This window comes from Polyodon spathula, chromosome 18 (assembly GCF_017654505.1).
Source record: "Polyodon spathula isolate WHYD16114869_AA chromosome 18, ASM1765450v1, whole genome shotgun sequence".
Lineage (NCBI taxonomy): Eukaryota > Metazoa > Chordata > Actinopteri > Acipenseriformes > Polyodontidae > Polyodon > Polyodon spathula.
In genome coordinates this window covers 3,050,765-3,064,861 of record NC_054551.1, presented here as the reverse complement: position 1 = coordinate 3,064,861, position 14,097 = coordinate 3,050,765, and the positions used below count along the sequence as shown (strand labels likewise).

The 14,097-nt window shown below is 38.3% G+C and overlaps 1 protein-coding gene across 1 annotated transcript in view; it reads right to left on the bottom strand.

The window, feature by feature from the left end:
- LOC121331145 (beta-1,3-N-acetylglucosaminyltransferase lunatic fringe-like) overlaps window positions 1–13,109 on the bottom strand; it is a 26,671-nt gene extending 13,562 nt beyond the window's left edge. Inside the window, exons 1-6 of the mRNA XM_041278356.1 lie at window positions 12,512–13,109; window positions 6,124–6,172; window positions 5,253–5,355; window positions 4,876–5,042; window positions 3,792–3,838; window positions 3,187–3,268 (exon numbers count right to left, since the gene is read on the bottom strand). Coding sequence (XP_041134290.1) covers window positions 3,187–3,268; window positions 3,792–3,838; window positions 4,876–5,042; window positions 5,253–5,355; window positions 6,124–6,172; window positions 12,512–12,964 — 901 coding nt within the window. The 5' untranslated portion in view covers window positions 12,965–13,109. The remainder of the gene's footprint in view (window positions 1–3,186; window positions 3,269–3,791; window positions 3,839–4,875; window positions 5,043–5,252; window positions 5,356–6,123; window positions 6,173–12,511) is intronic.
- Window positions 13,110–14,097: the final 988 nt, after the last annotated feature.

Here is a 14,097-nt window from a genome sequence, read left to right as displayed (position 1 = left end):
TTTAGCGATATCAGTATTTTTATTCCAGTGGTATTGCTGAAGGTAACAGTTAATCCAGTTAACAACAGTTAAAAGTTAAAGTATTAATGAGCGTTCAGATGTTTACAAAAACAGCAATACACGTACGTATATTGCACTCTAAAGGTTTATTTAAAAATCTTGTGAAACCTGAGTGTTACACTTTTACTCTGCAAAGCACATCTGACAGTGGTAGGTACTGGTGTTATATAGAAGTACATTAAATGTAAAACTGATTCAAACAAGTGAGCACTGTGTGTTTTTTATTTGTATGCACATACATATCAGTTCATTGCTTTCACATTTTTTTTAAACATTAAAAGAAGGAAAAACCATAAACTGAATAAAGTACTGAAAACAAGATTTAACACTTCTCAAAACAGGCTGTATTCCATAGTGCTGTTGGTCCTACAGTTTTACACTTATACATTTGTGTGGCTGTTTCCCCCAAAACAATCAAGAAACACAGTTTATGACTTTTGAAATTAAATCGGCAATAAAACAATATTACGTCTCTCTGAACAGCTTGTCTGTAAAAGTTTAAATTCCAAATTAAATTAACTAGGGTTCCATCAGTAATTTGTAACTTACGTTTCTTGTCAATAAATTCACATTTACTGTTTTAACTGGCTTATCTCTTTAAACAAAGTAAAAAGTTTTTGCTTAATTTAAAGAACAAAAAAAAAAACTGCTATTGTTCAAAATTGTGGATTACATTACATGGCTAGGCAAAGGTCCGAATGCTGCTACCAACAATTACTATGCACGAAACCCCAGAGCTACAAGCAAGATAAGAACTTGAACTGGAAGCATATGTGGAAGCAAAATCACAGTCAGCATATACTAGGTTAGAAACAAAAAACATATTGCTCTTCCCACAGTATATAATGAGTAAAGTTAATACCTTAATTTTTTTTTTAATACATTGCTTTTGTAATTTCTATGTAGTTGTGGTGGGGGGGGGGGGGGTTGCGTAGGTACAGTACATCAATGGATCCCACAAACCCAAAATAAAGTTAACTTTTCTTCACCTTTAATAGTGTTTCACACCTATAACTAAATAAAGGTCTTCATGAATTTAGTAACAAACCTGAACATATAGTACATGTTAGTGACCTACTGGTAACATACATCCCTGCTGTGTTATGTATTTTATTGTTTATAATACAGTATTGCTAGTACACGTGGGGAAATTTAATTGACCTGTCATTTGTTTTAATGTGGAGTAACTTACAAAAAATGATGGTGATTAATTAGATTCAAGAAAATGCACAGAGTCCTTTTTTTCAATCAGTTGTTAGGTTTATTGAATTATGCAGGGAGTCTGGTCCCAGGTACTGGACAAACAGAATACTCTTCATTACAATGTTTGCATGACATTAAATACCCTTCTGTATAGATGGTCCAACTCCTCTTTCTCTCGTTGAATTTGGTTAACGTTTCCTTAATTTTTGTGTTTGTGTATGTGTGTGTGTGTTTGTGTAGTCTAGTGTGACAACCTCTGAACGCAGTGCGTTCTTCACACTCCTGGAGACAAAAGGTCCATATATCTGCCTTTTGTTATCTCCTTGCGAGCCCCTTTGATGCCAGTGGGATTATCTTTTTTGATCAGAAGACTTCAGAAATCTCGAGACCGGGGAGATCAGGTGGCGTTTATCTTTTTAGCTTGCAGTCAACGCTGGGCAAGAAACTTGTAGACACAAAGTCTCTATCAATTGTAAGCAGTACATACAATTTGAACCAAACAAACAGTCTGCTATCAGCAATATTAGTCTCTTTTCAGAAAAAAGAAACACCAGTATAGCTCTACCAGTCCACATGCGTAGCAAACTGCTAATCACTTCTTCTGATACAAACAGTTGGGTAGTTAGGTTTCTTGTTAATGACAGAAAAGTAGGACAGTATTCCATTATGCTTTTTATCAGACATTACTATCAGTGGTGTAGTGGTAAATGAAAGTTTGGAGTTGAACAGATAGATTGTGACAAATAAACTGAACAGATTGATTGTTTTTCCCAATGAGCATGCAGATAGCGGACATATTGACCTCCTCACTGAAGAACCTTTCTTTTGTAAAGGGGTTTCAAAAACCTCCTCTCTGGTGTAACTGGGAGTAGTCATTCAGGTACTACTTTTTGTGACGTAGATAACAGTTAAAAATAAACAGCATAATCTATGATTTTATAATCAGTCCGGATATAACCCACACAGATGTACATTAAAATTTTCCACGTGTAATAACGTTAGTCGTGTCTAGTTAAAGTCACCATATGTTTTGTTGACGTACTGACCAACAATAATTTTTTTCTTTTTTTTTTAAACCAAGTTATAAATCTTATTAAACTTCTTTTAATCGTATTTGTTTAACGTGTGCAAGCCTATTGCATAAGGAACTCTTTTTAAACTACTATAACCAGGCTGGTACTATGTGTATTTTTTTGTACTTTTAATGTTGCTAGATAGTGGAACTTTGAAGGCAAGAGATCCATATTTTATAGGCTAAGAGGATTAGCCTGTGGTGTGTTTTTTTTTTTTTTTATATAAAAGATAATGATAATACAAAACTAAAGAGAGGCATTTTTCAGAATGAGGCTCATTGAAAATTTGAAGTGACTTTTTCCCCTGGAGAGCTCTGTCTTATGGTGATAAAGCACAGTATCAGAAGTGTGTTATGTATGAAATAGCCATGTGATAAGTGAGTGAACACTGTGCATAAACAATTTCTTGGATTCCGCAAGCCTGCATAATGGCTAACATGGTAACAATGGCAACAGACTTTTTGGGGAAATAAGTGCTGTACTATACCTCAGAAATTCTGGGCATTTGGCCTAAAATAAAATTCTTAGGATCCTTTTTCATAATAAAATTCACTTGGGTCGGTAGGTAGGAAAAATATCTGATTTTACAATTTTATTTATTTTTCAAAACTGTAAAATAAGGGGCAATAGCTTTATTTACCCTTGCCATACTGCCTTTGACAAACTGTTTTAAGTTCTTTGCTAGTGCAGTATGCACAAATGGACAACAGTTTTAAAGCTCTGCATGAGCTGTTGCTCCATGTCTTCCACAGTAGGTGCATGCGTCAGGCCTGCCCAACTTTGAGGAGTAGTAAGCAATCTCCACTGGGTCTCACCAGTTGAAAGACAGATTCGTTTCCACTTCCCATACAGAATGTGGACAGGAGGTAGAAAAGGAGCTCTGCTGGCGCACTCCGCCTCAGAAAGGACACATGCTGCTGTCTCCTGGCATCCTGGAGGAATGCCAAAGGAATGCCAAAAATAACAGATGTAGAAGTTCTACATAAAACGGAAAAGCTACCAAAAGAAGAAAACAATTGAATAAATATTGGTTAGAAGTTTGGTTTTTACATTACTTGGAGTTAATGACTATTAGATCACAAAGCTGTCTAAAACCCTTCATGAGGTTACAGTTGGATTTTGTTCTCCATAGAGGCAGAATATAAAATAGTAATATGTTGTCAAGTGAACAAAGTGATGTATTCTATACACGTTTAGACATCTGCACGTCACTCATTTCAGAACACATCCATCTTTATACTGTAATACTTATAATAATAATAATAAAAAAAGAAACTATTGTAGCACGGCTCGGCAGACCTTGAGAAAAACCAACATGGCCACATTTTGATAAAACAACAAAATCTTTAGTTTCCTAAACGTGCTGTGCTGTTTCATCTTGCACACAACTTGCATACTTGGCTAATATAGAAAAATATAGAAAAATCCTACTAGAGCAAATAAGCACAGCAGTACCAGTGCAATGGTTAAACATAGGTGTGCTACGATGAGGACTTCATGAGCTGTGGAGCAAAACAGAAAAAGAAGAGTATGAGTATTTGTTTAACAGTTCCATTTTAATGCTTTTTCGATCACACTATTTAACAGCTGACCTACTTTCCGACCATATACGTTTATATGTCTTAAGATGTGTTTCAATGATTTATGAATTTCATCCGTGACATACCCCCTCTCCCCCCCCCCCCCCCACAAATAGTATTAGTTTACGCGCGAACCATCCCACACCATATTAAAGAAGTTACAGGTCAATTAATGAGCGCCCCCTTAAACCGTACCAAACCGCCGACCTGTCGTTTTGGGGGGCCGGATCCTGCAAATATTTTATTTAGGCCTATTTATTTAGGAGCCACAACTGAAATAAAAGGCAACCCCATTTGGATGGTTTTCTGTGAATTAAGTGCCAACCTGGAATGAACAATGGTTCTTGATACTTAATACTTTTGTTGTTGTTTTTTGTTTCTGCTTTTAAACAGGAAGTTATCCATCACAGGCTATCATTGGTGCTCATCCTGTTTTACAAAGTGTGTGTCTATACACAGTACACCCTTGCTATAACGAACCTGTTGGGGTCTAAGCCTTTTGTTTGTTATATTGAGGGGTTTGTTACAGTGAAAGGACAATCAAAATGAAGGATAAACTGTTGGAGTAATTTAATGACATGTGTAATATCATCCCAGCATGAAAAGTTTGACATGAAAAGTTCATCAGATCCTCGTGGTTTGTTGTTTTTATTGTTTTTTTTTCTTTAATCAAAAAAGCTTTTTGGCAACCCATATACAGTGGCTTTGCGAAAGTATTGACACCCCCCATGGCATTTTTCCTATTTTGTTGCCTTACAACCTGGAATTAAAATGGATTTTTTTGTGGGTTTGTATCATTTGATTTACATAATATGCCTACCACTTTGAAGATGCAAAAATATTTTTTATTGTGAAACAAACAAGAAATAAGACAAAAAAAACAGAAAACTTGAGCGTGCATAAGTTTTCACCCTCCCCCAAAGTCAATACTTTGTAGATACACCTTTTGCAGCAATTACAGCTGCAAATCTCTTGGGGTATGTCAACGAGTCTCTCCGTGGCTTCGATGGGCCGGTCCAGGCTCGGCTTCCCAATGTAGATATCCTGAGTGTGGGGGTAGTTGGAGAGCAGTTTCACCAGAGTCTGCATGTTCACGTAGTTGTCATCATCCACATGGCAGAACCATCTGAAACAGAGTTCAGGATTAATTAACAGGGTCAACCGCATTTACAAAAAAGGACATTCTGGTATTTCTACTGGGACACTAGAACGATTCAGCAGGATGTATTACTGTAACATATTAATACGACTCAGTTATTACTAATGACATTGTTTAAGCATGTTTCGCAGTAACAGGCAATGTGGGGGGTTAAAAGAGGCGTTATTAATAACTCACTTTTTCCCAGATTCAATATACTTGTCATACTCCACTGCCATCTTGCAGGACAGAGCTTGTCGGCTGTGTGCTGCTGAGCAGTTTGTGTTAATGGCATGGCTTCCTGTTAGCAACAAAAAAAAAAAAAAGAAGAAAAAGAAGATACAAGGTTAACAACACTGCCAAACATGATTGCGAGCCTTCAGAAGCTGCACAGCCCTAGTTTTGTCAAGCGTATTCAATTTTGGTTTCCTTCAGCATCTGCCACCTGTTACATGGTACAGTGGGAGGCTTTGTGAATCAAATCGATCAGAAACACAATAGGGGCAATTAACATTGAGACTATGGGGGGTTTGCAGGAGGGGCTGGAGAACAGTGGTGGTTGTGCTGACAAAACAGCCACCCTGTCCATTTTACTGACTGACCCTTGGACTGATTCTTTGGAAATAACATATTCAAAGCTCAATAATGGACCAATATGTAACAGCGTTGTTTCTAGTAGTACATCGAGTTTTAACACCGTGTACTTCCTGTTGAAGGGACGTGGAGTCACTCATAGTATTTTGCAAAGCTGAAACACCCTCTTTGAAACCGAAAGCTTGCTAAACTTAGAGACGTCTCTTTGCTTTGCTGTTAACCTTCTTTAAAAGGTTAGTACAGTGGTTCCCCTTTATATAAATACCATACAGTTTAGTAGCTGCATTCTAATGTGGGCAATCATTTCCTGTGTTGCAATAACGTTAGCTTCCTGACACAAAATAAACCTGTGTGTCGTTTATAAAAGTTTGGGGATAAATTTGCTTAGAATGGTGTGAATCCTCACAATGCTTTTAAATAAAAGTTCAACTGCTTTTAATCAGGCAGCTGGCTACAGTTTTATCCTTTGACTCACCTATTCTTTTCTTTAGCTCCTCGTCCTCTCCATCTGTGAAGATGTAAGTCTGCAAGAAAAATTAAAAGAAAAAATAAGATTAGTTTGATTTTTTTTTTTCACTTTTGAAAAAAGAAACACAGGACCACTCTAGTGTGATTTAAAATGCAAAGTTCATGGTAAAAAAGAAAAAAAAAGAATTCAGTAAAAGCACAAGTGCCTGTGCCTCTGTCTCCTTTTGTCTTGTGTGTGTGTGTGTGGCACGTTTTTTGAAAATCTTGTTAAACTGCTGTCATTGTAGAGGGGTTGGGGGAAGGGGTCTCATCCTTTTACTCCCACAAAAACTCAAGTGAGTTAAGCAAGTCAAACAAGCTCACAATGCCACTCAAAGAATTGCTTGGGAAAGAAAGCTGTCTTGTGCTTCTGGAAAATTTCTCCATGGAAACGGTGTTGGAGCTCTACAGCATCCCAGCCCTAACGCTAAGGCCTCAACAAAGAGGGTTGCAGCCCCCCTCGACCCCTCTTTCACACAAGCAGCCACTGTGTGGAAAAAAAAAGGGGGGGGGGGGGGGGGGGGGGGGGGGGGGGGTGATAAACCAAAAAAAAGTGGTTTAGCTAGAGCAGTTATATTCCACGTTCATTTAATCACAAGCAAAGCTTGCGCAATTAAATTCAGACAGTGGTTCGTTTGAAGCAGATGCTGCTGCAAAGTGAGCATGAATGAAACAGGTGTACTAGCACAACAAACAAGTCCATCTGATTAAAGAGCACCGTTACCCGCTTCCTTCTACCTTTGTTAATGTGTTTATTTTTGGCTTCAGGTGAGACAACACCTGCCTGCAGCTGCATCATCTCTGGCACACGTCTCTGCCTCACTCAACCAGTCCAACAACCCAGATAATTGCACCTGACCTCCACCCCACACACTTTTTCCTCTTTAGCACAACCCTCTCCTCCAACATAATCTCCAGTTCCTTATAAGTAAATAATATAATCGGAGAATGGGTTGAACCCACACCAAAGTAAAGTAATCCTGCCCACTTTACCTGAGACAGCTGCATAAACCCAATCAGTGGAGCAAATTTTGAACAGATGCCGCTTGTCAGAAAAGGAATACCCTTATATTTTGCCAATGAAAACTCCTCTCCGTCATAGACTTGGGGGGGGGGGGGGTTGTGGGGGGGGGGGGGGTGGGGGGGGGGGGGGGGTGTAGCTTAAAGCTGATTGAAAGCAAAAAAGCTACACAATCCGTGCCGGGCATTTACAATTCAATCTGAATCTGTGTGTGCTGTAACTCCCACTTCCCCTACCCGCTTTCCATCTACAGAATAACAGAGTGCTTTTCAGCCTGGTTTAAATCCCCAGTGGTAATGTTTTAAAAGGTTCTGATCACATTAGCATACAGCTGCACTGGTTAACTAAAGAAAAGTCTGAATAAGGAGTGGGGGCACACAACCCTATATACTTTATACTCTCCACTTTGCTCCAAAGCCACTTTGGGGAATATAGTAGATTCAAAAGTAGAAGACTGGCCAACTACTTCATTTGCTTTTTTTGCCAAATATGGCTTGTTGTATATTAGAATATGTAATATAAAAATACATTAATCATTTTTTCCTAAATGAATTGGTGGTGGAAGCCAAAACAAACATCAACAATTCTCCAATGTGGAAAAATGCTAATAAATATCCCCCTTAATTTCCTGCACTTAAAAATCCCCCCTCCAAAGTCTTCCGATGTTACTTTTATTAACTCCCTCTCAACCCCTGTTCAATTGGGAGTTTTACTTCTTCCAATCTGTATTTCAAAGCCCTCTTTCTTGCGTTGTGCGACAATGAAAGCATCTCTCCACCAAGCTCACCACAGGAAAGCAAACCACAACCTCTGCAGTATAAACAGCTTCGGAAGCCCATATCCTAGCTGGCTGCCTCCCTCTCCCCAGGCAGGAAGAGCAAAGCCTGCACAATGTCTTAGTATCTGCCCCTCCGAGTGCCTATCTCCACCCTGTAGGCTTCTCCTAGCCTTCACCAGCCCCCTTTCCTGCAGTAGGCCTTGAGCCAGGAAATTCGATGAAGAATTCAAGAAAATGTTTATTTTTGTTTTTTTTCATAACTTTGAATAAAGAAAAAAAAAAAAAAACGTTTCCCGTTTGGAAAATCTTTATCTCGAGAGCAGTTGCAACGTTGTGTCTTCATTATTATTATTTATTATTATTATTATTATTATTATTATTTATTATTATTATTATTATTATTATTATTAGTAGTAGTAGTAGTATTATAGTAACTGTCTCTAATGTACTCTCCAATTAGTAATATGTTGACTGGTTACAATTAAATTAAACCCAAGAGAGTCACCCAAGTACAATTGCACAAGCAGTTCCATAAATTGTCTGTACTCTCTGTCTAAACTCCAATTGCTGTCATCTTTATGAAGAAAGGCACACTCCCCAGATACCAGAATGTCTTAGAACATTCAAACAGCCTATGTTTCCAGTGGGTCAACAGTTTTCAACCCCAGGACACAATGTTCAAGTCAGTCTATCTCTTATTACAAAATCAGTACTAATTCTATATCTTATTAACTAACTCGTTTTAATTTAAGAGCGCTGCAGACTCTTGTCTAAATAAAATACTTCCCAAACTGATCAGATTCTTTGTCTTTCTTGCTGCTTTGTCGGTTACACATAATAGTTATGAATGAAAGGTAAATTTGGTTAACACCCATTTTATTTATAGCAAAGCTATCCTCTTATAATATGAGGCACAAAAGTCTTTCATCTTCAAGTCTTTGCAACATTAGAAGCTCCAGACTGGTTTGTCCTTTGAGATCTCAAAGAAAGCACAGTGCCATTCACTGAACTTACAGTATACTCTGGACTTATATCAAAGATGGCCTCGGATCTTACTGTTTCTCTTCTAATTCTACTCCTGTTGTTGTTCACTGGGTCTCAGACAGGAAGCATTATTGTTTGAAGAAACACAGGAAGCTACAAGTTAAAAAAGAACAATAATGCTACAGAAACAATAGAAGAAAATAAAAAACATATGTTCACAGGATTATCCTGTTATCAACCAACTTATTTTAGTTTATTTGTTTTGTTTTTTTGTTGTTTTTTTAAATGCTGACAGTTATAAAAGTTTAAATCTAACATACCTACTCAGGTGCTACATGCAATACATTTTATTTACATGCAAACTGCATACCTGGCAGGTGGCATTGTTTGCTGTAGGCATTTGTCAATGGTACTTCCCAGTTGTTGCGGTACAGTGATTAATATAAACACTGATATTTTCTGAAGGTCAACTTTGAACCAGGACCTGTTTCTGTTTACTCTTCAAACAGTACAGCCGTTTTTTTTTTTGTTTGTTTGTTTTTTTTCCACAGAACATTCAAAATTTAAATCCAAGCTCTATTTCTGTTTAGAAATTTCCCTTTGCCAGAAAAGGAGCTGTGGATGCTGTTTTCCACTTGTTAACAGGAGTGTAATGCTTCAGGTGGGAGGCAGAGCAAACAAACTGAGGTGCTCCTTGACTTCACTACTGCCCTTGGGTTCTGCATCAACCGTTGAGACAAATGTCATATTCAAGAGCTTTGCATGCTTTTGGGGTAGTCATAAGGACACCGTTTAGAACAAAATTCAATAGGTTTACAATTGTATATCATATTCATTGGTTCATTTAAAATTATGTGCACTTAGCGCTGAACTCCAATCTTAATTTATTTATTTTCTTTTACAATGTTTCCTAGCAAGCTGATATTTATGGTATTGGCAATGCCCTGACTGAAGTTTAACTGATGCATTGAATGGGTTATTGGCATCAGCTCTCCTGATAAAATGTTAATGTATACAGATAGCTATGCCTTTAACTTAAAAGGAATCAGTAATGGATCTTGCTTTTGTTTTTATTGGTCAAAACTAACTAAGCCCTTTTCCACCCCGGGATAGGTAACTGGATTTGTGCAGTACCAACAGCAAGCCTCTGCTTACCCAGTCCCTACCCCAGGGCACACAGCACCTGCATTTACACAGAGCATGGGCTGCCGAGCAAGTCATGTATACATGTACACAGTGACTTCTAGCAGCAGGCCAGGGGGTGGGGTTACTAATGTGACATAGCCTGTTAGAAATGTAAATACTAGACAAAAAACAAATCTGTTAGCTTTGCTGTGTGTGTGTAAACAATATACTTTGCATTAAGAACAAGCCAATGCTTTCTTTGCTCTTCCTCCATTCCACTTGGCACCCAACTCTAGTTTTAATTCCAAGCCCGTTCCTATAGCCCCACCAGCTGCTTTCAAAGCCTGCTGTTAACTAATTGTATAATGGTTTAAATTCCATTACCCCACGAAGTGGGAATGTAATAGTAGTGCAGTCTGCACCCTCTAAGGACCACACACATGAGAATCAAGTGTGGGTAGGTGCATTTTGAATAGGCATGCATCACCTTTAAACCCTTTAAAATGACAGACAGAAGCATGATTGGCAGATGTGTAACAAAGCCAATGCCAAAGAAGACGCATGCTAGGTTTAGAGATCTGGTGTTTCAAGCCTGGGTTGTTTTTCACTAGAACTTAATCAACTTTAATATAATCAAGAGGAAGATTAAACCCTCATAAAGCAAGCACTATTGGTTTCCTCTCGATTTTTAGCCTTTTTTGGTGCCAATTTTCCCATCACTCAGGAGCCTGACCCAGACACAGTCAACCCCCCTCTCCCCAACAAAAAAGAAAAATTTCAGCTCCTACGTTCCCATGGAGAAGCTGACATAAGAGGCTGGGAAACCTTTTCTTTGCACTTCAGAAAGCTTTGTTAGCACTACAGGAGGACAGTGTTAGAACCAAGGTACTCATATAAACACCATACACAAAAAGAGAATGGGAAAAAACGGGGGAGAAAGCTGTGGGATTCATGACAACTGCTTCACACTCTCTTCAGAGATGTCACTTTAGATAGCTTAAGGTCTGACAAGGATAAAGCACAGAGTGTGTGAAAAACATGTCATAAGATCTCTATAGATATTCCCCTATGTTGTTCCTCTGAAGATGTTATCTTTTATATTTTTGAAATAAATGCAAAATTATCCTTAGTGTGCATACCTGCAAGAACCTGTTTGGGGCATGAGTCTACGCATATGTGAATATCAGTGCAAATTACCAATTCTGAGCACGTCAAATTGCTGTAACTCAGAAACTATATTTGTAATACAGTAACACGGCCAGCATCGTATTTAACTTAACCTAAACGACGCACAGCACAGATACCCTACGTATATTATAGTTCCGCCAGCAGAGGGATTCTGGGAATGAATTATGCTTCTATCACGTTGCTGCCTCAAGACGCGGTTTTCCATTTTCACAGAGAACGAAACTTTTTTTTTTTTTTTTTTTTTTTCCCCCCACCAGCTTCAGACGGCTAAAGAGATCCCCTCTCCCTTTATATTCGCCCTCTCCGTTCCCCCTTTTATGTTCCTGAGACGGATCTCTATGCTAAACAGCTATGGTCTCTTGGCTCTGTTTTACATCTGACAAAAAAATGAATCAGCATCACTAATCGCGTTTCATGCACTATACCTCCAAATTCCCAGAGAGGACTGGGAGAAGAGAGATCAGAGTGTTACAGCGGGGCACAGGGTGAGACCCCTGGGAAAATACGCTAGCGTTTATAGAACTTATTGAATTGGACGTGTCATAATTGCTATAACACGCAAAGTGATCAATGTGAATACAATAATGAGGATGGATAGAGTAAAAAAAAAATACAACAAATACAAAAATAAAAACCCGTAAAAAAAAAAAAATAACAAAAAAAGAATAAAGAAAAACTGTGGGTATTGATTCCCGTGTTTAAACTGCTAGAATATTTCTATGTGTCTTTACTGTTATTAAAATGTAACGATGCCCAAATGTATGTGTGTGTGTGTGTGTTACTCTGTATCATAATCACGTCACCCCTGCTCAGTATAATCCTCGACTGTGCACTAGCAGAGTGTTCACTTAAATCAAACGCGTCTGCATCATCTCATGAGTCCTTTTTAATCATAGAAGTTGACATGACAGAGCCGGTATAGGAACTCATGCTGGGCCACTAGCCACAGACTGGAGAAGATCATTTTAAAAGAAATAAATCGTTAATTGATCTCTCCACCCATTTTGCTGTTCCAATATTTAAATTTTTAAAATGTTCAGACTATCAGCATAATAATAATTATCCTAAATTACTATATATAATAATTAATAATGGTTAGTCATACCAAAATCTTTTTTTAAAAATATATATATATATATATATATATATATATATATATATATATATATATATATATAGATATATAATATATAATAGTTCATCGAGTAGCTCAAGTAGCTACAGTTCACAGCTGTTTCAATACAGAGCCGTGATGCTTACCTGTTGCACGTTTCTTGAGATCCAGGTATCTAAAAGCAGCGCCAGTCGGGCTTGGTGAAACTTCTTCGTGGTCTTGACTGCGATGAAAACATCATTCGGTGTGATGTCTTCCATAGGCGGTTTCTCGGTCGCAGACTGAGGGTTGCTTTCTGTCTTCTCTGCTTCCCTCCTGTCCCGGGTCAGTTTGGTGAAATAAGCCGAGAAGCCTTTCCCTTGCTCCGGGTTGGAAGCCTGCTGCTGAAGGTCGAGCTGGCTCCGTTGTGGCTCCTGTGTGTTGTGACTCTCGGCTAGGTCCTCCAAGCTCTGCAGCGAGCGCATCCCCACCTCTCTCCCGTTTGGGACGGCCTCTACCTGGCTTCGCTGCTGCAGCTGAGCCACTAACAGAACAGCCAGGCAGGTGAAGGTAGCTCCAACGATGGAGAGCAAAAACCTCTTACCGCAAGTTTTCAGCATTTTTGTATCTGATTTTATTATTTTCAAACGGTACAAACTGTAAAAAGAAAATTAAAAATGCATTGATCGCTGATGCTGTTTGTGTATGCTCGTCTTTTACTCTAATACAAGAACGTACCGCCTGTTGAGATTACGATGCAAACCGCTTGCACAGGACAGTAGCATTTCTTTATAAACTGCCCTAACAAAGCCACGCCGGAGAGGCGGGGTTAGAAATGCATAAACACGGCTGCCTGTTTAATCCACGCCCCTTAGATTCAAACCCTGCCTTTCTAGGAGGTGTCTCAGAAAACCTGTCAATTATTCCAAGAAACACGTGGGTGGATGGAAGTGGTGCTGAAGTGTGTATAAGTAAGTTTTGTTTGCAAGGTGAATTTGACCTTAGCAACGTCTGTTTAAAATACGATTTGTCGAGGCCGCGTTTTCTGCCCGCTTTTTGTCCAAACAAAGGGTAGGCTATGTCCATGAAAAAAATAAATAAATACAACTTGGCGCCAGTCGATTAGAAAAAAAAAATCCGCGTGTACTGCTTATTACAACGGTTTATTTTTTACTGCAATTTAATAAGAAAATAATCACAGTATTTAAAAGGTAAAACTATAATTAAGCTGTCTTGTATTTAAATGCATCTGAGAGCTGCAGTACACTGTACTGTACTTGTGCAGCCTGTCTGTGTAATACAGTGGTACTAACACATGTACTATTTAATCAAATTGTACATGTGTTTGCCATAGTATGCCATTATAAAAGCAGAGCAAAGTAAATGCAGGGTTGAGCACTTACCTTTTACATGCATTTTAAAAGTGATATTGTACCGCAAACCTGAAAACCTAAAGGAGGTAGAAAGCTAGTGGAAGTAACATTTTTACTACCTTGGAGATTAAGATCAAGGCAAATATCTATGTTTTCTTGGGTATTACTTTTATAGAAAGGGCATTGCTGGTTATATAGTAAAAAAAAAAAAAAAAAAAAAGTGTAGCTACTGGAGGCAGGGAATACAATTGCCTTAGTATTGGTAAAAATACTACTGGTAGAAACAGCTGCCAATTATATAAGAGCCCTCTTATGTTTAATAAATAGGTCAAGGGGCCTTCTTATATGTCCCAGAATTTATCTGTTAACATACATAACTT